This window comes from Vicugna pacos, chromosome 18 (genome assembly GCF_048564905.1).
Source record: "Vicugna pacos chromosome 18, VicPac4, whole genome shotgun sequence".
Classification (NCBI taxonomy): domain Eukaryota; kingdom Metazoa; phylum Chordata; class Mammalia; order Artiodactyla; family Camelidae; genus Vicugna; species Vicugna pacos.
The window spans coordinates 21196382-21215453 of NC_133004.1; the positions used below are offsets into that span (position 1 = coordinate 21196382).

The 19072-nt window shown below is 59.9% G+C and overlaps 6 protein-coding genes across 23 annotated transcripts; 3 read left to right on the forward strand and 3 right to left on the reverse strand.

Annotated features, from left to right (window-relative positions):
• Positions 1-75: 75 nt before the first annotated feature.
• Positions 76-1150, forward strand: CLDN9 (claudin 9). The gene has a single exon (XM_006204296.4). The coding sequence runs from the start codon at positions 76-78 to the stop codon at positions 727-729; it is 654 nt and encodes a 217-aa protein (XP_006204358.1). The 3' UTR covers positions 730-1150.
• A 281-nt stretch (positions 1151-1431) lies between these two features.
• On the reverse strand, positions 1432-4262 carry CLDN6 (claudin 6). 2 transcript variants are annotated; one of them, XM_072942078.1, is made up of 4 exons: positions 4126-4262; positions 3680-3786; positions 3454-3521; positions 1432-2744 (listed from the first exon to the last, which is right to left on the reverse strand). In XM_072942078.1, the coding sequence occupies exon 4, from the start codon at positions 2716-2718 to the stop codon at positions 2053-2055; it is 666 nt and encodes a 221-aa protein (XP_072798179.1). In that variant the 5' UTR covers positions 2719-2744; positions 3454-3521; positions 3680-3786; positions 4126-4262; the 3' UTR covers positions 1432-2052. The 2 variants fall into 2 exon arrangements, with proteins under 2 accessions (XP_072798179.1, XP_006204359.3); XM_006204297.4 differs by having other exon boundaries at positions 3454-3786.
• A 62-nt stretch (positions 4263-4324) lies between these two features.
• Positions 4325-6377, forward strand: TNFRSF12A (TNF receptor superfamily member 12A). Of its 2 annotated transcripts, none has more exons than XM_006204298.4 (4): positions 4325-4482; positions 5207-5311; positions 5546-5680; positions 5770-6377. In XM_006204298.4, exons 1-4 carry the CDS (start codon positions 4389-4391, stop codon positions 5823-5825), a joined length of 390 nt encoding a protein of 129 aa, XP_006204360.1. In that variant the 5' UTR covers positions 4325-4388; the 3' UTR covers positions 5826-6377. The 2 variants fall into 2 exon arrangements, with proteins under 2 accessions (XP_006204360.1, XP_015094769.1); XM_015239283.3 differs by having other exon boundaries at positions 4328-4482; positions 5232-5311; positions 5770-5963.
• Positions 6378-6607: 230 nt separating this feature from the next.
• HCFC1R1 (host cell factor C1 regulator 1) lies at positions 6608-8233 on the reverse strand. 6 transcript variants are annotated; one of them, XM_072942522.1, is made up of 4 exons: positions 7771-8233; positions 7495-7551; positions 7253-7408; positions 6608-6993 (listed from the first exon to the last, which is right to left on the reverse strand). In XM_072942522.1, exons 2-4 carry the CDS (start codon positions 7524-7526, stop codon positions 6858-6860), a joined length of 324 nt encoding a protein of 107 aa, XP_072798623.1. In that variant the 5' UTR covers positions 7527-7551; positions 7771-8233; the 3' UTR covers positions 6608-6857. The 6 variants fall into 6 exon arrangements, with proteins under 6 accessions (XP_072798623.1, XP_072798619.1, XP_072798620.1 ...); XM_072942518.1 differs by having other exon boundaries at positions 7890-8103; XM_072942519.1 differs by having other exon boundaries at positions 7253-7381; positions 7890-8096.
• THOC6 (THO complex subunit 6) lies at positions 8118-11129 on the forward strand. 2 transcript variants are annotated; one of them, XM_006204299.4, is made up of 13 exons: positions 8118-8449; positions 9027-9142; positions 9250-9314; positions 9405-9508; positions 9591-9628; positions 9704-9752; positions 9865-9936; positions 10031-10133; positions 10223-10272; positions 10363-10425; positions 10536-10646; positions 10747-10881; positions 10961-11129. In XM_006204299.4, exons 1-13 carry the CDS (start codon positions 8411-8413, stop codon positions 11039-11041), a joined length of 1026 nt encoding a protein of 341 aa, XP_006204361.1. In that variant the 5' UTR covers positions 8118-8410; the 3' UTR covers positions 11042-11129. The 2 variants fall into 2 exon arrangements, with proteins under 2 accessions (XP_006204361.1, XP_015094765.1); XM_015239279.3 differs by lacking the exon at positions 9027-9142 and having other exon boundaries at positions 8151-8449.
• A 16-nt stretch (positions 11130-11145) lies between these two features.
• Positions 11146-18849, reverse strand: BICDL2 (BICD family like cargo adaptor 2). Of its 10 annotated transcripts, none has more exons than XM_072942509.1 (10): positions 18781-18849; positions 17153-17466; positions 14646-14861; positions 14395-14511; positions 14142-14288; positions 12937-13161; positions 12700-12849; positions 12123-12250; positions 11744-11864; positions 11146-11646 (listed from the first exon to the last, which is right to left on the reverse strand). In XM_072942509.1, the coding sequence occupies exons 2-10, from the start codon at positions 17432-17434 to the stop codon at positions 11485-11487; spliced, it is 1548 nt and encodes a 515-aa protein (XP_072798610.1). In that variant the 5' UTR covers positions 17435-17466; positions 18781-18849; the 3' UTR covers positions 11146-11484. The 10 variants fall into 10 exon arrangements, with proteins under 10 accessions (XP_072798610.1, XP_072798615.1, XP_072798614.1 ...); XM_072942514.1 differs by having other exon boundaries at positions 14646-14858; positions 17186-17448; positions 18781-18848; XM_072942513.1 differs by having other exon boundaries at positions 17186-17448; positions 18781-18848.
• Positions 18850-19072: the final 223 nt, after the last annotated feature.

The following is a 19072-nucleotide window of genomic DNA, read 5'->3' on the forward strand; positions in this document are numbered from 1 at the left end:
CACCAGAAGCATCTGACCCACTCCACTGAATCAACCAGGCCTCCTAGAGTGAGAAGACCTAACCAAGGCAGGCAGATGGCTTCAACTGGCCTTGAACTCCTGGGCATGACCCTGGCTGTGCTGGGCTGGCTGGGGACCCTGGTGTCCTGTGCCCTGCCCCTGTGGAAAGTGACTGCCTTCATTGGCAACAGCATCGTAGTGGCCCAGGTGGTGTGGGAGGGGCTGTGGATGTCCTGTGTGGTGCAGAGCACAGGCCAGATGCAGTGCAAGGTGTACGACTCGCTACTGGCGCTGCCCCAGGATCTGCAGGCAGCCCGAGCCCTCTGCATCATCGCCCTTCTGCTGGCTCTGCTTGGCCTCCTGGTGGCCATCACAGGCGCCCAGTGCACAACCTGCGTGGAGGATGAAGGTGCCAAGGCCCGCATCGTGCTCACAGCGGGAGTCATCCTCCTTCTCTCGGGCATCCTGGTGCTCATCCCCGTCTGCTGGACCGCGCACGCCATCATCCAGGACTTCTACAACCCCCTGGTGGCAGAGGCCCTCAAGCGGGAGCTGGGAGCCTCCCTCTATGTGGGCTGGGCAGCGGCTGCCCTGCTCATGCTGGGAGGGGGCCTCCTGTGCTGCACCTGTCCCCCGCCCCAGATCGACCGGCCCCACGGACCAAGACTGGGCTACTCCATCCCCTCTCGCTCTGGTGCATCTGGGCTGGACAAAAGGGACTATGTATGAGGTGGAGAATATCCCTGGAAGCCTGCTGCTTAGAACCTTGACCTTTTGCTGGGTGCCTAATCCTTGCCTGGTACTGTCCACCCCTCCCCTAGCTGAAACCCACTTTCCAGATGCTCAAGCCAGGCCTGGCTGCAAGGCTAGTCTCAGCGGGCCTGGCTGAGTCTAGACCCACTTTTGACGGGTCCCCATTTCCACTCAGGCAGGGCCTGAGCTGATAGGGAACACCGGCCTGCCCCTACGTGCCCCATGTTGCTGTCTTCTGCTGTCCAGGATTTGGACTAGCTTTCCTCAGAGCCCTCCTCCACCCCAGGAACCCCAAAGGACAATAGCTCCTCATGCCCTCCCTGGCCTGGAGTTGGTCCCCTCTGTCTGACCAGACCACCATCAGCATCCAGAGGCTGAGGCCAGGCCCTTGGAGCAGCCAGGAGTCCCAACATATCACCTCACCTCTCACCCCCTCCTTTGAGTAGGGAATAAATAGAGTATTTGTAACTCGGCTCCTTTGATCTGTGGTTGGGCTGGGAAGACCAGGTGGCCTCCCCTGGGGCTGTCTGGCCAAGGCCTGCTTCACGTCCTGCCCAGTGGGAAACCTCACTCAGGCCATGCAAGGCACAGGGCAACACAGGAGATGAGCTATTTGTACCCACCTCCTCCTGCCAGGCTGGCCCTTGGCAGCACCCCCCCAGCAACACCAAAGGCAAGTAACAAAACATGCTTTATTCAGTAGAAAACTGGTGAGTGTGGGCAGGGTATGGCAGAAGTGTACAGGGGCTGGAGATAAAAGGGTCAGGGGTCACACAGCACGGACATAACAACTCAGGATGGAGGATCCAGAGATCAGAAGACTTGGAGGTGGGTGGTTGGTTCTTTGGTAACTTGTTGCCTGCTCTTCTAGAGGCTACGTGAGGCTCAAGAGCCCCTGGGGGTTCCAGAGGCCTCACCATCACGGGAAGGCTTGTCCCTGCAAGCCTAGGGAGGCCCTGCCCCCCAAAACAGTGGGAACTCTTGGGGACAGGATGAAAGCATCTGGAGAGCAAGCAGCCTTCACACAGGGCCCACAGGTCAATGGTTGGTCTGAGATAGGGATGTCCAGGGTGGAGAAAGCCAGAAACTTTGAAGCATCACCTCTTTGGCTCCATCACTCAAAGGTGAGGAACACCAGTAGTAGAGCCCAGATGGGTTACCAAATGGATTAACGACCCCTGCCTTCTCCCAAAATAAAAAGCAAAAACAACCCCAAAGCTGTCATGGATCACCACCTCCAGGGTTCCATCTCAGAGGTTAGGCTCCACTGTCAGTGGAGCCCATACTCCTCTACCCAAATTAGACGTAATTCTTAGTGGGGTACTCAGAGGGACCCCGGGAGGTGGTATGTGGGGCTGATGCTGAGTATCGGGCCATATAATGTCTGGAGCTCCGGGACCCCCAGGAGGGGCAGGTGCAGCACAGTAGCCCCCCACCCAGCAACAAAAGGCCAGAGGCAGCCCAGCCCACATAGAGGGAGGCTCCCAGCTCCCACTTTTGGGCCTCAGCCACCAGGGGGTTGTAGAAGTCTCGAATGATGGTGTTGGCCGTCCAGCACACGGGTATCAGGGTCAGGATCCCAGAGATGACAAAGATGATCCCTGAGGTGAGCACCAGTCGGGCCTTAGAGTCCTTGTCCATCACGCAGGTGGTGCACTTGGCTCCGGCAAGGTAGATCAGAAAGCCGAGCAGGGCCACAAGGAGAGTGATGACGCTGAGGGCTCGGGCAGCCTGCAGGTCCTGGGGCAGTGCCAGTAGCGAGTCAAACACCTTGCACTGCATCTGGCCTGTGCTCTGCACCACGCAGGACATCCACGGCCCCTCCCACACCACCTGGGCTACCACGATGCTGTTACCGATGAAGGCAGTCACTTTCCACAGGGGCAGGGCACAGGACACCAGGGCATTCACCCAGCCAAGCAGTGACAGGACGATCCCCAGGATTTGCAGACCAGCAAGGGCCATGGTGAGGTGGAGGTTGAGGAACTGCACTGGGGGATGGAAGCAGAGTAATGTTAAAACCAGCTGGCCCTGTCCCCTCGTTCCCAGTTAGTTCTAACCCCCATGCCACATGCCATGGCCAACACACAGGATACCAAACGTATGAACCCTAGGAGTCAGGATACCATGTCCTGTGATGTGGGCAAGGCATGCTCCCTAAGCCTCATTTTCTCACAGGGAAAATGAACGTTTAATGCTTCAGCATTTTTCTCCCCCTAGTTATGTGACAGGCATTGGCTTATATGAGTGCAAAAGTAAGCAGCCCAGTCCCCTCCCGCTCTCCATCTCTATTTCCCTTCTGAGCTGGCCCAAAGGAAGGTGTCCTCAGCCCTCAAGCCTGGAAGCCGTACGCCCTGGAAGGGTCCAATGGCGGCGCTAGCAGCAGGGTCCTCTCCCGACTGGTGAAGGGGAGGAACCCCGCCCCGGAGAGCAGCGCAGGTGGGGGAGGGGCGCCCAGGTTTCGGTGCCTTTGTCCCCGGGAAGGGGGGAGGGGCGTTTAACCTTTCTGCCGAAGGATCCCATCAGGGCCGAGGTTTAGGTGCAGCCCCCAACCAGGGACTCGCCGCCCCGGGTGGCTGCCATCAGATACGTCCAGGTTCTTCACATGCACCCCAACCCAAAGCCGCCATGCCCCCTGTAACCCTCTCTGCGAGGCATCTACGTCCTCCTCCACAACATGCACCCTTCCGCCAGGCTTACCTGTGAAGGAGTCCACAAAGATTCGAAGTAGCCGGCCGAGTGTGAGGATGGGGGCGGAGCTGGGGGGTCTTAAAGAGGCAGTGACGTCACCGGACCAACGCCTCCAGGAGGGGCAGAGACCCCAGTCCAGATAGCAGCGGACGCGCGAATCCCAACCCCGCCAGTAGCGGGCGCTCGAGGACGGAGCCGCTGCTCCGGCGTCTGGCCCGGGTCCGGGGGGCATTACCTGCCTGAAGTCTGGCCGGCAGTGGGTCAAGGCGTAGGGCGAGGAGCGGAAAAAAACTCGGGTCTCGACTCTGAAGCCCACCTAATCTTTCAAAGCCTAATTTTACTCTGCAAAATGGAGACGACAAGCCCACATTTTACTATGTATCTATGTCCTAAGGTGTAAATTAAAAGGGCACAGTATTATTTTTGTTTTATTGTTATTATCATACCCTCAGGCCTTAAGAAAGCTGCAGTTAGCGGTGCAAGTATAGCTCAATGGTAGATTGCGTATTTAGCATGCACGGGGTCCTGAGTTCAATCCCCAGTACCGCCATTAAAAATAAATAAATAAGTAAACCTAATTACTCCCCTTTCCTCCCCCCCCAGAAGAATTAAAAAGAAAGCAAGCTGCAGTTATCTCTGTGATGGGTTGTGTCAGACTCCCCGCCATAGCCCAACACACACCTCCTGGGCTTCAGCACGGAGAAGATAGGGCTGGATCTGTATTATCCCTTTGGCGTTCTGGCCCCTTACGCACGGAGACGGCTTTTGTTGAGTGAATGACTGAACTTAGTCTGCCAGGAGGGCGGGGGCGTCCAGGGGTGGATCGCGGGGCGGGCAGAGGCGAGGGATCCGCCCCGGAAGGCGGGGGCGGGGGCGGGGCCGCTGCTGTCTGTCCTGGTCCGCGGGTGGCGAGCCCAGACGGCAGCGGCCGCCCGAGGAGCACCATGGTTCCTGGCTCGCTATGCCCGCTGCTGCGGCTCTTCGTGCTGGGTCTCGGGCTGGTGCTGCTGGGCGCCGCGGCCGGGGAGAGAGTGCCAGGTATGCCCGGCAGGGGCTGGACGGGAGGGCGTGGGGGCTAGGGGAATCCCTGGTCCGGAGTTGGGGAGCCGGCATTGGGGGCCTAGAGGAGGGGCCAGAGTGGGGGGAAATTGGCTGACATGGAGATCCGGGGTCAGGTGGTCTCTCCACACACCGCACTTCCTGGTCAGGAGAGGTCCCATCTCGCTCCGAGCCTCAGTTTCCTGCCTGTCAAACTTGGTGAGGACGGGAGGGCTTCTGCCCTGAGAGTCTGGATTCAGAAGTGGAGAGAGAAAGAAAGTTTGAGGGAGGGATGTCCCGTTGGGTAAGGCGGCACGCCCCCAGGCTGATCAATACCGGGTCTGCCCAGCCCCAGTGACTGAACAGTGAGGGTGGGGGTGTTGAGAGGCACGGAGGCCTGTGCCCCCTATACCATGCGGGGTGCCCCCTTTCATCCGGTGACTTCAGTGCCCAGCTATGCGGGGGGAGGGACTAGGGTCGGGCCCGGTGCCCAGGAATGAGTCACCCGCCGGCGGCGGGGGGGTATGGGGACCTGACCCCCCCCCGCACTACGGCCTCCTCTCTCCCGCACCGCCGTGTCCTGGTCGGGCCGTGCGGTCACCTGTGTGGAATGCAGAGGGAAGGGCGCCGGTGACTCACGTTATTCGAGCCGGCCGACCCTGACCTCAGCCCCCAAAATAGCCGAGCCCCGCCCCCAGCCTCTGACCCACGGCCCCCTCCCCAGGAACCACCCCCTGCTCTCGCGGCAGCTCCTGGAGCGCGGACCTAGACAAGTGCATGGACTGCGCGTCGTGCCCCACGCGACCGAACAGCGACTTCTGCCTGGGCTGTGAGTAGGGTCGGGGTTAGAGGCGAGCAGACCCCAGGCGGCGGGAGAGAGTTGCTGCGGTTGAGAGGGGACCAGGGAGCTTCACATCTGGGGAATCAATCAAGGGGACGCTGGAGTGAGGAAGGGGTTCTGACCTGTGTAGCGGCCACGGTGGAGGAAAGGCTTGAGGTTCAGATCTAGGGGGCGGAGCTGGTCCGGAAAGGGGCGAGGTCTGACTTTCAGTCCTGCTCCCAGGCGCTGCGGCCCCTCCGGCCTCTTTCAGGCTGCTGTGGCCCATCTTGGGGGGTGCCCTGAGCCTGGCGCTGGTGCTGGCACTGCTTTCTGGCTTCTTGGTCTGGAGACGGTGCCGCAGGAGAGAGAAGTTTACCAGTAAGTGTGCCCTGGCTCACCCACCGCCCCCCCACCATCATTCCTCAACATGTTCCCCACTCTTGATGCCCCTCTTTTTTATCTTGCAGCCCCCATCGAGGAGACAGGCGGGGAGGGCTGTCCTGGCGTGGCGCTGATCCAGTGACAGTGAGCACCCCCTGCCAAGAGGAGGCCGCGCCCACTCATCATCCATTCATTCATTCTGGAGCCAGCCCCTGCTTCCCAGACACAGCCAGAACCAGGCCACTCCAACAACAGGAGTGGAGGGATTGGGGGACGGGTGAATCACCTCTCTGAGGCCTGGGCCCAGGCTTCAGAGGAGACTTCCAAGGTGTCTGACTGCCTTGTCTCTGGCTCCAGAATAGAAAAGGAGACCCTGACTCACGCCAGACAGCTGACACTAAGGAACTGCAGCATTTGCACAAGGGTCCCCTACACCCACTATGGCCTGGGGGCCAGGCTGACCTGAGGGACAGACACAATACCAGGCCCCACCCACTCAGATGTACTGAAATTCCAGCACGGGGGTCTCAGCCTGGGGGGGTTAGGGACCTGTTCCTAACACTAGGGGGCTGGCCCTCTAGTGGGGCTGGTCCTTAAGACACTGCTCCTCCAACCCCCAAAGGAGGGGAGATATTTATTGTGGGGAGAAAGTTTTTTGGGGGGATTTATTAATAAAAGAATCTTTAACTTTAAATGGTTTGGAGAGTGGCACGATCCCCAGCTTGACTTCCAAGAGCTGGAGGGAGGAGTGAGTCAGCCGCGGGGGTGGGGGTGAGGCTCTGACTCACACATTCTCAATGCCTGAGCCCAGCCTGCCAGGACCTGGCGGGGTCCTGACCGTTTTTCCAGGGATGTTGAGGAGAAACCCCAGCATCCAGTACCCAAACCCTTCCCTCCCTCTCCCAAAGGCCCTGGGTTCCAGACTGAAGCTTTCATTTGCTCTGCAATCTTTATTCAGTTCCAGTGGGGAAGGCCTCCCTTCCCATGCTCCTGCCCCTCCCACCCCAGGGCTCCGTGGGGCTCAGTGTCCTCCTCTGTTGGGGGAAGGTTCTGGTGCCCAGAGGCCTGGTCTGGAAGAAAAGCAGGGCCGCTTGTCCCTTCGTGGAAGTGCTGGTCTCCCCTGTTGTGGGGAAGAAGGAAGGTGGGCAGGGTCATGGCGCCCCCCCTCCAGCCCTCAGAGCTCCATTATGTCTCCAGCTGGGCTTGCAGGGTAGTTGGGGGTGGGTGTGTCCCCCAGCCTCAGCAGCCGGAGCGTCTCAGGGATCAGGTTCCCAGGGTAGCGCCAGAGAAGCAGCTCTGAGCAAGGGCTTCTGGAAGAGGAAATGACAGTCAGGGTACAGGGCTGAGGCTGGCCTGACAGAGCCACCGCCACCCCCACCCCTCCCCCCGACCTGGTTCAGGTCCCCAGGGGCTCTTGGGCTACTGGCACCTTCCAAGGAGTCAAGATGGGGAATAACGGAGGTTGACTAGAAACTAAAAATAGCAGGATGAGGCAGAGCCTGGAGTTTGGCTCTGAAGACGGTATAATCCTCCAGAAGGCCCAGCCAGTGGCTTGTGGATGGTGCCTACCTGAGTGGGGGCAGAGCTGGGGGGAAAGCCATGGAGGTGCTGCAGTAAGGATGGTCATTGTGCAGGCTGAGTCGAGAGAAGTGGGTGGCCATGTTCTCCTCAGACAGGAACTGCTTGCGCAGGGGCTCCCTGGGGAGAGACAGGGAGGCAGGAAGGCTGGGATATTCAGAGGAGAGGTAGTCTGATGGGGACCTGGGTTGACAGAGGTCTTGTTGGGAGTCCCTCCCTGCCCCCAAACTCACTGCTCCTCCTCCAGGCGCCGCTTCGTGCTCATGGGCACAGCTCCTCGGAGAGGGGAGCTGGGAAGAAAAGAGAGCCAGGAGCACCCCACCCTCTTAGCCCCTACCCAGGATCTATCTGCCCGCCTAAGCCTGCAGCGTCAGCCAGGAGCCCCCATCCCGTCCGGTCCCTGTCTCAGCTGACGCCTAAGTCACCTCCTTCACCCTCACCCCCAGACCACCCAAAAGTCGGCCTCGTACGTCTCAGCCCTTAGTCTCCAACCCTGTCTCAGCTCATACCTAAGCCCTGCCGATTCACCCCACCTCGTGTCAGCCTGTGGACCAGCCCTGAGGCCCCAGCCAAGGCTCCTGGGGTTCTGGGCCCCTGGGCCGGGCCCACCCAGGAACCCCACACACACCTCGCGTCCAGGCCTCGGGGCACCCCCGAGGCGGCCCGCGGGTGGCGCTGGGCCCGACCCTGGGGTCCTCGCTCCAGGGGTTGCTGCAGGATCATTTGGGTTAGGGGTCCTGCGAGCGGAGGGGCGGGAGCCGGGAGACAGGGGCGGGAGCCGGGAGGCAGGGGCGGAGCCTCTGAGGGCGTGACCCAACGCGTGGGGCGTGGTTTTAGGCCCGCGCAGAGGCCAGCTTCCGCGCAGCCGCAGAAGACGGACGGTCGGCACGCGGCTGGGAGGCGGGTGTGTTCCGGGGGGTGGGGGTGGGTGTCCGGTAGTACGGCTGCGGTGGGCGCCACTTGGTGTTGGGTTCTTCTTGGCGGTCCACCTCCACTCCTGGGGCTCGGGTTACGCGGCGGCCGCCTTCACCCCTGGCCGGCCAGCAGTGTTAGAAGGTGGGGCGCCGCTAAGGGGAGACGCTCTTCGGCACTTCAGGACTCGTGAGGCTGCCTGGCGCGCGGAGCACTCTGGGAGTTTTAGTTCTGGAGATGGAGCGAGCTGTGCTGCACGCCGTGCCTCTGGGTCAGGTGAGGGGGGCGTGGTGCGCGGTGCCTTCTGGGGTTTGTAGTTCATGCCTGGCTGGGAAGGGGCGGGCAAGGAGTCGTGCTCTGAGGCCTGTTTTGAGTGTGTTGTTTGTAGGACTGGCTTCTGACCTGGGGGACGGAGAGTAACCCAGAAATAGCTCAGGGGCCTAAGATGAAAGTCAGAGGATAGAGATTAGAAGTCAGTACGTTTTTCTGCATTGAAAGTAATAGGGCCACTTTTTAAGCGGTTTCTCCGAGGCAGCCCTGTGCGAAGCTCTGTGCGTACAGTAGCTTATTCAGTCTTCACAAAATCTCCTGTGAGCTCCATATAACAATTAGGGACACCTGATGGAGGGGCTAAGTGCTTGCTCAAAGTTCCACTAGGCATCAAGCCTTAACTCTCCCTTTCCTCACCTCCTTCTTGGAGCCCACCCTGGGACTGTCTGGTCAGGTGCCTGTTGGTAGGCTGTCTTAAAGGAGGACTGAGAAGTCTGGGCTGAACTGGAGGCAGGAGAAGCAGGAAGGAAGGAGTCTGTGGATCGGAGGCCCCAGATAGCCTTCATCCAGTCTCTCTCCACAGATGGAAGTATTTCAGGCTCTGCAGCGGCTGCACATGACCATTTTCTCCCAGAGTGTCTCACCTTGTGGGAAGTTCCTGGCAGCTGGCAACAATTACGGGCAGATAGCCATCTTTAGGTACCCTTGCCCCTGCTCCCCACCATCCATTAGCTCTGGCACTTGGCCCTCCTGGGGCTGATGACCCCCGCTTTTGACTCTCAGGCCCCTCTCGCCTCTTCTTTCAGCTTGTCTGCTGCTTTGAGCTCTGAGGCCAAAGAGGAAAGTAAGAAGCCCATGGTGACCTTCCAAGGTGGGTGCAGCCATTGAGTCTGGCTTAGGGAACCCCAGGGTGGACAAGAGGAGCTGGACAGGGTCACTCAGGTTCTGCACTTCCATTTAGCCCATGATGGGCCTGTCTACAGCATGGTCTCCACTGATCGACATCTGCTCAGTGCTGGGGATGGGGAAGTGAAGGCCTGGCTTTGGGCGGAGATCCTCAAGAAGGTAAGTGTGGAGCTGGGAGAAGGGTGAGGTGCCCAGATCTAGAGAGAGCCTTTGAGGTCACCCAGTGTTTCCCTCCATTAAGGGCTGTAAGGAGCTGTGGCGTCGTCAGCCCCCATACAGGTGAGCCATGTGGGCAGAGGGCACGTGGGGGTGAAGGTACCGCCTCTAGAGCTGACTCTACTTTCCTTCCCCCAGGACCAGCCTGGAAGTACCTGAGATCAATGCTTTGCTTCTCGTCCCCAAGGTTTGAGCCCTTTATAATTGGGGCTCTACCCTGCCCTCTTTTTGGCCCAAATGTTAATCCTTTCCCTCTCCCTGTCCATTGACTTCTGATCCCTCCCTGCCTTCTTCCGCAGGAGAATTCCCTCATCCTGGCTGGGGGAGACTGTCAGCTGCATTCGATGGACCTTGAGACGGGGACCTTCATGGTGAGAGGGCTGTGGATATGGAGGGGTCAAGGTCGGGGCCAGGGGCAGTGGCATTCTTCCTGGATCTTGTCCTGACACTGCCCTTTCCCTACAGCGGGCTCTCCGGGGCCACACTGACTACATCCACTGCCTGGCACTGCGGGAGCGGAGCCCCGAGGTGCTGTCAGGTGGTGAGGATGGGGCTGTGCGGCTTTGGGGTAAGGGAGTGTCTGATTGGAGGGAAAGGTGGTGGTGAGGGAGGCTGGGGCAAGTAGGGTGCCAGCCTCTCATGGTTCTTCCCCTGCAGACCTCCGCACAGCCAAGGAGGTCCAGACAATTGAGGTCTACAAGCACGAGGTGAGGGCATACCTCACACCCTGCCCTCCCTTCTTCCTTCCTGGACATTCCTTGTGTCTTCACCTTCCCCTTTCTTCTCCTCCCTTCCAGGAGTGCTCGAGGCCCCACAATGGACGCTGGATCGGATGTTTGGCAACTGACTCAGACTGGATGGTGAGCCGGGCAGAATGCAGGATGGGGCATTGTGGCAGTGCTGGGCCCTGTCCAGCTGAGGGCCTGTGGCTCACGGTAGCTGGGGACCCCACCTCCACCTTTCTGCACAGGTCTGTGGAGGTGGCCCGGCACTCACCCTCTGGCACCTCCGATCCTCCACACCCACCACCGTCTTCCCAATGCGGGCACCACAGAAGCACGTCACCTTCTACCAGGACCTGGTGAGGGCCTGTCTCTCAACTCTGCCTGCCCTGCCCCTCCCTGCCCCGCCCCTCTCCCCCTCCAGCCCTGAACCCTGGGCCCCCTCCCTCTCATCCACAGATTCTGTCAGCTGGCCAAGGTCGCTGTGTCAACCAGTGGCAGCTTAGTGGGGAGCTCAAGGCCCAGGTGCCTGGCTCCTCCCCAGGGCTGCTAAGCCTCAGCCTAAACCAGCAACCAGCAGCCCCTGAGTGCAAGGTGGGTCCTGCCAGGGGCAGTGGGGGTACTGAGAAGCCAGGGTGTGTGGGCAGGTCAGTCACTCCCCTCTTGCCTCTAGGTCCTGACAGCCGCCGGCAACAGCTGCAGGGTGGATGTCTTCACCAATCTGGGCTACCGAGCTTTCTCCCTGTCCTTCTGACCTCCAGCGACACTCCCATCTCCCTATCGGGTTCGGAGTGTGTTTTCTTTTTTTATACAAATAAAATTTCAGGCGTTTCTTTCATGCACGTTCTTACCAAGAATGGAAGCCAAGTCGGTGTAATGATGTATATATTACTCTGTCTGATTTTGATACATAAATACCCACCCCCACCCGGTTCTGGTGCTTGCCAGGGCCAGGGGGCCTAGTGCCTAGAAAAAGTAGTCCTATATAGATTCGAAAAACAGCTCTGCCACCCCTGCCTCTGCCACCTGGGGTCTCTGGCCCCCAAAGCTGGCACTTGCTCCCAGTGAGCCCCTGCTAAGCCTTTCAGGGCGGGGAGGGCATCAGCCCCCTTTGGCAGACGATCGGGGCCGTCGCTCCACTGGCCAGAAGAGGAAAGTGAGCCAAAGAGGGCAAAGGGGGCCCCCTCCACCCGGCCCTCAGGTCCTTCGGAAGAAGTTGCTGAGGAAGCCGCCGGAGGGCCCAGTGCCCAAGCGCAGTGAGAAGCGCGGCGGGGCGCGGCGCGGGGTGGAACCGGCCGCACTCAACTCTTTCAGGCGTTGGGAGCGCAGCTGCTGTCCGATGACCACCTGCATGTCGTCCTGTGGGGCGGGTCAGCCGAGCCAGAGGGGCGGGTCAGCATCTGGCCCCGCCCCTGCCTGTTCCGCCCCGTCGGCCCCCGTCTGCCCTGCCTCTCACCTGCCAGGCCTCCAGTTCTTGCGTCAGCGCCACCTTCTGGCCGATGGTGCGAAGCAACTCCCGGGAGAGGGAGTCCCGCTCCAGAGAAACGCGGCTGAGCTCCAGGGACAATTCCAGGACCCTGTAGGCAGAAAACGGGTCCAAGGGCGATGGGGCGTCAGCGAGCCTTTAGGGGAGAAGGGGGAGAGGGGTAGAACCCTGAACCCAGACGGAAGTGGGGCCGCTGATACAGAAACCAGGGAGGTCAGAGGGCTCCCGGTACGAGTGAGGATAATTATATCCCATATCATGCGTGGGGTATTGGAGGTCTAGAAAGGCCAGAGTGTCCTGGGGGCCGGTAGTCCCCCTGGGGCGGTGGTGGATGGTGGCAGAAGCTCACTTGTTCACGGCCTCGTCCCGGTCAGAGAGAGCATCACTTAAGGCCTCCTCAGGGTCCTGAGCCCTCAGTTCCTTCTGCCTTTGCAGTTCCTCCCGCAGGGACTGTAGCTCTGCCCGCTGCAGCGTGATCTGCGGGCAGGGGAGGGTGCAGAGAAGCGAGTAGGCCCTGGCATCCTAGCCCGGGTTCCATCTCACCGTCCCACTCTTCTGCCCTCCTCCCCGCCCATCCCCGTCTCCTCCACAAACAACCCCCTACAGCTGTGGTCCTGTGCTGAAGATGAATCTTCTGAGCCCCTAGACTGTGGCCGGATGGGGTGGGTCAGGGCTAGTTGGGTGGTATAAGCCTACAGAAAGGATGGAGAAGCATTGGAGGTACGACTAAGTGGGGAGTGTAGCCCAGGAAGTCTTCCTGGAGGAGATGACATACAGACTGGCTCTAGAAACATGATTTGCAGGTTTGTTGGAATGAAGGGCTATCCAGGTAGAGGGAGATAGTGGGCAAAGGCTCGGAGGTGTAGATGGGAAAGAGAAACTGACATTGAGAAGGGCTCTGCATCCAGTCCTATGTTCCTCCCCACCTCATCCTGCAACCGGATCGCTTCTGCCTCCTCCTCTTCCAACATCTCCCCCGGGCTCAGGGATGCTCTCTTCCTGGGTAGCTCCAACCTCTCCTCCTGGGACGAAGGCTGATGGCTGGATGCCTTTTGGGTCTCCAGGGACAGGGTGGTCTGTTCACCAAAGGAGTCAGTCAGTGAAGTGTCGAACCTCGTGGGAAAAGGAGGAGGGGCGGAGTCTGCAGCCCTCCTGGATGGTACCTGTGCGGGGCTGGTGGGCTGAGAGCTCATGAGAGTGTCTCCACGTCTGTCCGTGTTCTGGTCTTGGTCATGGACACTGTCGAGGCTATGGGCAAGCTCCAGCTGCAGCGAGGCTCCCGAGATGTCGGCCTCTTGGAGGCGCGACTCCTCCAGCTCCGAGACGCGTCGCTGCAGCCTCCGCAGCGCGTTCAGTGCTTCCCCCGCCTCGGAGCGCGCACGTTCCAGCTGCGACCGACCCGCACACCGACAGAAACAAGGACGGTCAGCCGTGCGCTCCCAGAGCCGGCATCCCACAGCCGACCCACAGAGGGCGCCAGCGTGCCTCAGAGAGTCTGGCAGCCCCGCGAGTCCGTGAAACCCAGCACCAAAGTTGGCTCCCACTCCTGGATCTCTGGGTAGCCTTGGGCTGCACAGTTCTTCTTGGTAAATACCAGTTTACTCACCTATAAAGCAGGGTGCCGACGGGTGCCCGGGCTTTAAAGTCTCGCATCACCCTCCCTCCAGTCCCACCCCATCAGTTCACCTTGAAAAGCACCCCCCCCATGACAGGTCTGCCTTCCTTTCTTTAATGCTGTCATTCAGTATTAACTGATCCTTCCTTCTAAGCCGGCGATGTGCTGAGTGTCTCACACCCTCATCATAGCCCTGTACCATTATCATCCCATCTCACGGATGAGGAAACTGAGTCCCACAATAAGAAGGGACACTGGGATAAGAACCCAGGTAATTTGACTGCAAAGTGCAAACTCCTGAGCTCTCAGACATCAGAACATGCTGCCTCTTCTCATATCCTTTTCTCTCTCTTCACAGCCCAGACCTGGTCCAAGCCCCCATCATCTCTGACTTGAGCTCTGGCTTCTGCCCCATGGCCAGGCTCTGATTCTTTTTTTTAATTTTTAATTTTTTTGTGGGGGGAGGTAATTATGTTTGCATATTTAGTTTTGGAGGGGGTACTGGGGATTGAACCCAGGACCTTGTGTATGCTAAGCATGCACTCTACCACTTGAACTACACCCTCCCCATACCAGGCTCTGATTCTAAGAGTGTACTACCCCTGCTCAATATCCTTCCATAGCTCCCACTTCGCTTGTGGCCCAGCTGCTAGGGCTCCCAATGACACAGTTGTGGCCTCATCTCCCAGGAAGCCCAGAGGCAGTGGCCAAGACCCTGGTGATGCACCCGCCCACCCCAACCCCACTAGTCACCTCCAGACTGTGCTCCCGCCTCTCACGTCGTAGCAGCAGCAGCTCCTCGTGGGTTGCCTGTAGCCTGCCCTGGCCCTTCTCCACCTCCTCACGCAGGCCTCGAATCTGGGTCTCCAAGTCCTGTCGACGGCTCTGCAGCATCTGATTCTGGGAAAAGGCCTCAGAGCTGGATTGGAAGTGCTAGGCTAGCCCCAGATAGCCCCCTATCCAGTCCTTCTGGCCCAATAGACCCCCAGCCCCAGCCAGCACTCACCTCCCCCTGCAGACTCTCCAGCCGTGTCCTCAGCTCTGCCCCAGCCAGGACCTGGGCTTGGCACTGCCCCCGTAGGCCATCCAGTTCCCTCTGAAGCTCCTGCTCAGTCTGGGAGGCCTGAGGGGTGGAGGGAGGCAGTGGAGTCATCAGCTGGCCCCAGTCTGAACAACAAGCCCAGCGCACCCACCCCAACCAGGACCCAGGCATCTGCCCTCTCCTTGCCCAGGGACCTGGGGTCAGGGCTGTCCCACCTGGGCCAGCTGCTGACTGAGCCGGAGGTTCTGTTCGCTGAGTTCACTGAGGGCCCGCACCCGCTCACGCCCGCTGTCCTGCTGCTCTGAACGCTGCTCCCCAAGCTGGGCCCGAAGGGCCTCCACGTCCCCTTCCAGCTCCACAGCCCTGGCCTCCCACTCAGCTCCCCGTGCTGCCAGGCCCCGGCGGAGCTCATGGTTCTCCTGCTGCAGCTGCTGTGGGGGCCGAGACAGAGGGTCAGAGACAGAAGAGGAGAGGTGAGACTGGAGCAGACACAGAGAGACTGAGATGGAGAGACAGAGACCCAAAGAGAGGGGTCTGGGGCAGGCATGAGACAGGAGAGTGCTGGGGAGGAAGTGGGCAGAGAGAGCAAGACTCAGGCTCAGGCAGTAGGAGAAGGGGGGGAGTGGTAGAGAGAAGTTGCCAGGAGGGTCTGACCCTGGGCAAGAGTGGGGTGGGGCCACTTGGATGCCCACTCACCTCTGGTTGCCGCCTGGGCTTCTGGACCCGAGGCCGCAGGCGCCGTTTCTGACGCCTGAGTCTGGCAGAATTTAAGCCTCGGCCCATGGCCCCACGCACCTGTGTTCCAGGGGCTCTGAAGCTTCAGCCTCTGCTCAGCCCCTCTTCCCCAGCTCCCACCGGCCAGCTCCCTCTAATTAACCCTGCTCAGCCCCACCCTGGCCCCACGCCTCTGCCTGCCCTCCCCAAAACCTGTCTAACCAGCAGGGGGATGCTCCTGGCACACCCAGATGCCCAGCCTGGGGAGGCGGGCAAGCCAGGGGGCCAGCCTCTGCCCCCTACTCTATGGACTCACAAAACAGGAAGACGATGCTAACCACAGCTGTTCCAAGTATTAGCAGGTGCTCCTGCAGGGTCCTGGGCTAGCGCATTAGCTGTATTGTTTTATTTACTCTCTTTGAGTTAGAATCCTTAACGTCCTCATTTTACAGATGAGAAAACTGGCCTCAGAGAGGTCACATGTCTTGCCCAAGGACACACAGTGAGTTAGTGGAGCTGGGATTCTAACCCAGGCAGCCAAGCCCCTAACTGAATACTGCGGGGGCAATATAACTAGGATTAAGCCCACAGGTTCGGGGTCTGATTATCCTGGCCAGTGCCCAGCTCTGCTGCTGCTTTGTGGTTAGGAAAGTCTCCTAATATCTCCAAGTCCCATCCATCCATCCATCCATCCCATGTTTCCTGAGCCCCCCTGTTTTGGAGTCTGGCTGTCAGCAGTAAGCGAGACCACCAAGTTGTGTCTCAAGCAGCTTAGAGTCCAGAGGGTCACAGGCAAATGGACACATTCTTGAACCAGGTAGTTTCGGAGGGGGAACATTAAGGGCTATAAAGAGACTCTGAGAAGTGATAAAGAGCAGTGGGTGAGGGCTCCTTCAGGAGGAAGTAATGCCTAAATTGACTCCTGCAGGGCAAGAAGGAAGAGGGCCACAGCAAGGGACTTCACGTGCAAAGGCCCTGAGGCAACAAGCTTGGGTTACTCAAGGAAGTGAAAAAAGGACCCTTCAGAGGAGGAGCTGTGCGGCTGAGATGAGGTCAGGGAGGTGACATGGGATGTTTAGGGATGTGGGGAAGAGTTTCAGTTTCATTCTAAATGTGAGGCGAGCCACTGGGAGATTCTGGGCAAGGACTGAAATGATCTGACTTTGAATTTTTGAAGATCCCTCTGGCTGCCGTGTGGAGAAAGGGCTCCAGGGAGCAAGAGTGGAAGCTGGGGGCCAGTGAGGAGGCGGCTGCAGTGTCTGTGGCAGAGACGATGAGGCTACGGCCTGCTTGGAGAGACAATGAGAAGTGGGGAGACTCGAACTCTAGTTTTGCAGAAGAATCAGCAGGGCTTGTCGATGTGGAAGGAGAGAGGTCACGGGGACTCAGGTCCTGCAGTAGGAAGCTGGGATGGGGACGGCAAGTGATGGGTCATGGAATCCAGTGCCACTTATGTTGAGATGCCCAATCTGGCCAGGTGGAGAGGGTGTGGGGCTGACGATGTGGATACAGGAGTCAGTGGTGTCCAGGGCATTTAGGGGGCCAGATGTGACCGCCAGGGTGAGAGGGTGGCTGACAACAGCCTGGGCAGAGAGAACTTTTTGTATCTCAGAATTGGGTAAGAATTGACTGAAGTGATGGGTGGAAAGTGCCTAGCCCAGAGCCAGACAGGGAGGGGGCACCCAGGAACTGAGCCAAGCAAGGAGGGGGCGCCCCGGAAATGTTGGCTGGGATTACTGCTGAGGAACCAGACCCAAGATTCAGAGAGGACCAGCAGCTTTCCTACAGCCACACAGCCAGGCGGGGATCTGAACCCAGGTCCTGACTTGTCCTCAGTGCCCATATTCTTAACCAGTGGACAATATGACCAGGGGTGTGTGTGAGGAATGGTCCCAGCCCTGAACTGCTGTTCAGGGGTCTCCCCCTGCCCAGCTTTCCTCCCCACCCCAACCTGGTCCCTGCCACCTGTCCCCCATCTGCCCACGCCTGCCCTCTGCTGCCAGCTCACTTCCTCACGCTCAGAGTGCTGGGCATTCAGCACCTCCAGCTGCCGCTGCAGCTCCTCATTGCGCTCCAGGAGCATCTTGCCAAGCTCGGCGGCCAGCAGCAGGTCTTTCTCCTTCTGCTGCAGCTGCAGGGCCAGGTCCTCAGGCTCCTCAGGCCCTGCGCCCCCTCCTAGGAATGAGTCCCGCCGCTCGAGCACGAAGGGGTAGAAGCCCTCATCGCCGCTGGGGGAGGCGCCCCCAGAGAGCAACCCCGACGGGAAGCTTGGCCCTTCTGGGGAACTCATGGTGCCTGCAGCGTCTGTAGGGACAGGTAGGTCTGTGGGGAGACGTAGTTGCAGGACCCTCTACTCAGCAGCCCAGCGGGGTTCACCCCCACTGGCCAAGATGTGGCTCTCCTGCAATTCTTCCCCTGCCCACTGGCCCTCTCAGTCCTGCCACTAGTGCTTCCCTGGGCTATGAAGGGTTAATGATCTATGTCTTGGCCACCCAGCTCCGTTAATGTCTCCAAGGTAAACTGAGGCAGGAGGAAGCAGGAAGGGAGCTGCCCAGCCTTCTGCCCCTGGCAGACATTTCCTGCCCCAGGAAACCGTTGTCCCAGTGCTCCAGAACTCCAGGCCACCCCACCAACTGCCCCTGCCCCCTCTTCCCAGAACCCAGCTGCTATGGCTCCCAGTCCCTCACCAGCTGGGAAACTCTTCCCAGAACCCAGGTTCTTGAGACTCAGGACTCAGGGATAAGTCCAGCCCCTTCTCCCCAGTATCCAGGGCCATGGGAACTTAGGTGTCCTGAGCCCTTAACCCCCAGAAATCCAGCCCCTTCCTCTTCTTCCAGAAGCCCAGGCCCAGGTTCCCAGTTCCTGGAGACCCAGATGCTCTCATACCAGCCCCCTTGTCCTCCTGGCCCTTGTTCTCCTGATGTCCTATGTCCCCACCCCTCGGAACTCAGGTGCCCAGGCCCCCAGCCCCCCAGGTTCCCAGGCCACGGGCGGGAGAGGTAACAGGTTGTGCCGGCACTGCTGCCCTGCCACACCAGGTTTCTGTTTACTCCCCTCCCGGCCCTGGGGACGGGAGCCTCGTGGCGCTCCCCTAGGGCTGCCAGGGCCTGGCAGTTCAGGGGCTCTGGGCTCAGGAGGGCAGGGATGCCAGGGGCTTCCCTGCTATGTTCCCTCCTCCAGCCCTTCTGAGGTTCCCCACCCCCTAAACACACAAACACACACACCTGTCTCTTCCTCTCCTCCCCTTGCCAGGTGTCCAGCCCCAGGCCTACCTGTGGGACCCAGGTGTTAGCGGTAGTCCTAGCCCAGCCGCCCACAGGCTGGACGGGGGTGGGGGTGGGGGTCCCCCTAACGTGGCCTCCGCGGCCCATCCCAGCTCTGGGATTCAGAGCATCCCTTCTCCTTGCCTCTCCCCTCACCGAGCTACCATTAGTAAATGGTGCCCAGGCGTCAGGGCCCCCAGCCCCTTGACCCCCAACCCTAGGCATCGGAAACCCAGCTACCTCCTTACTTCCTGCCGGCGTCCCCCATTTCCTGGTCCCAAGAGCCAGGCCCGGCCTCTCCAGCCCCGCGCCATCCTCCCGCTCCAGCTCGCCCCGGCCTGAACTCGAAGGGCCCCGGTCCCTAGGCTCTCACCCGACGACGCCCGGCTCCCTCCGAGGTCCCCGCGGTCCCGATCCCCTCTTCCGGAGGCGGTGCCAGGTGCAAGGCGCACAGGTGAGGGGGCGGTGCCACGGGCAGGGCTGGGGCGCCCCCTGGTGGCCGGAATGGCCAGGTGGGGCTTAAAGAAAGTCGCCTCCACCCAGGTCAGAGACAGTGACCCATCTTACTGCCATGGGAAAACAACAGCGCCCATTAACTGAGCACCCACTGTATGCGGACCGCACGTTGAGCATAGACTTCCGCTCCTTTTCCCTCAGAACTTCCC

Excerpts from the sequence above, each read along its gene's own strand:
- CLDN6 (XM_006204297.4), bottom strand. The coding sequence starts at position 3,676 with ATGCCCCCCGGACCCGGGCCAGACGCCGGAGCAGCGGCTCCGTCCTCG. Across the intron at positions 2,745-3,453 it reads CTTTGTGGACTCCTTCACAG|TGCAGTTCCTCAACCTCCAC; the intron begins GTAAGCCTGGCG and ends TCCATCCCCCAG.
- BICDL2 (XM_072942509.1), bottom strand. The coding sequence starts at position 17,434 with ATGAGTTCCCCAGAAGGGCCAAGCTTCCCGTCGGGGTTGCTCTCTGGG. Across the intron at positions 14,512-14,645 it reads TCAGTCAGCAGCTGGCCCAG|GCCTCCCAGACTGAGCAGGA; the intron begins GTGGGACAGCCC and ends TCCACCCCTCAG. Across the intron at positions 11,865-12,122 it reads CGGGACGAGGCCGTGAACAA|GGTCCTGGAATTGTCCCTGG; the intron begins GTGAGCTTCTGC and ends TTCTGCCTACAG.
- THOC6 (XM_006204299.4), top strand. The coding sequence starts at position 8,411 with ATGGAGCGAGCTGTGCTGCACGCCGTGCCTCTGGGTCAG. Across the intron at positions 9,143-9,249 it reads GGGCAGATAGCCATCTTTAG|CTTGTCTGCTGCTTTGAGCT; the intron begins GTACCCTTGCCC and ends CTCTTCTTTCAG. Across the intron at positions 9,509-9,590 it reads GGGCGGAGATCCTCAAGAAG|GGCTGTAAGGAGCTGTGGCG; the intron begins GTAAGTGTGGAG and ends CCCTCCATTAAG.
- HCFC1R1 (XM_072942518.1), bottom strand. The coding sequence starts at position 7,984 with ATGATCCTGCAGCAACCCCTGGAGCGAGGACCCCAGGGTCGGGCCCAG. Across the intron at positions 7,409-7,494 it reads CGGCGCCTGGAGGAGGAGCA|CCTTCCTGCCTCCCTGTCTC; the intron begins GTGAGTTTGGGG and ends TGAATATCCCAG. Across the intron at positions 6,994-7,252 it reads CCAGCTCTGCCCCCACTCAG|AAGCCCTTGCTCAGAGCTGC; the intron begins GTAGGCACCATC and ends TTCCTCTTCCAG.
- TNFRSF12A (XM_006204298.4), top strand. The coding sequence starts at position 4,389 with ATGGTTCCTGGCTCGCTATGCCCGCTGCTGCGGCTCTTCGTGCTGGGT. Across the intron at positions 4,483-5,206 it reads GGCCGGGGAGAGAGTGCCAG|GAACCACCCCCTGCTCTCGC; the intron begins GTATGCCCGGCA and ends CCCCCTCCCCAG. Across the intron at positions 5,312-5,545 it reads CAGCGACTTCTGCCTGGGCT|GCGCTGCGGCCCCTCCGGCC; the intron begins GTGAGTAGGGTC and ends TCCTGCTCCCAG.
- CLDN9 (XM_006204296.4), top strand. The coding sequence starts at position 76 with ATGGCTTCAACTGGCCTTGAACTCCTGGGCATGACCCTGGCTGTGCTG.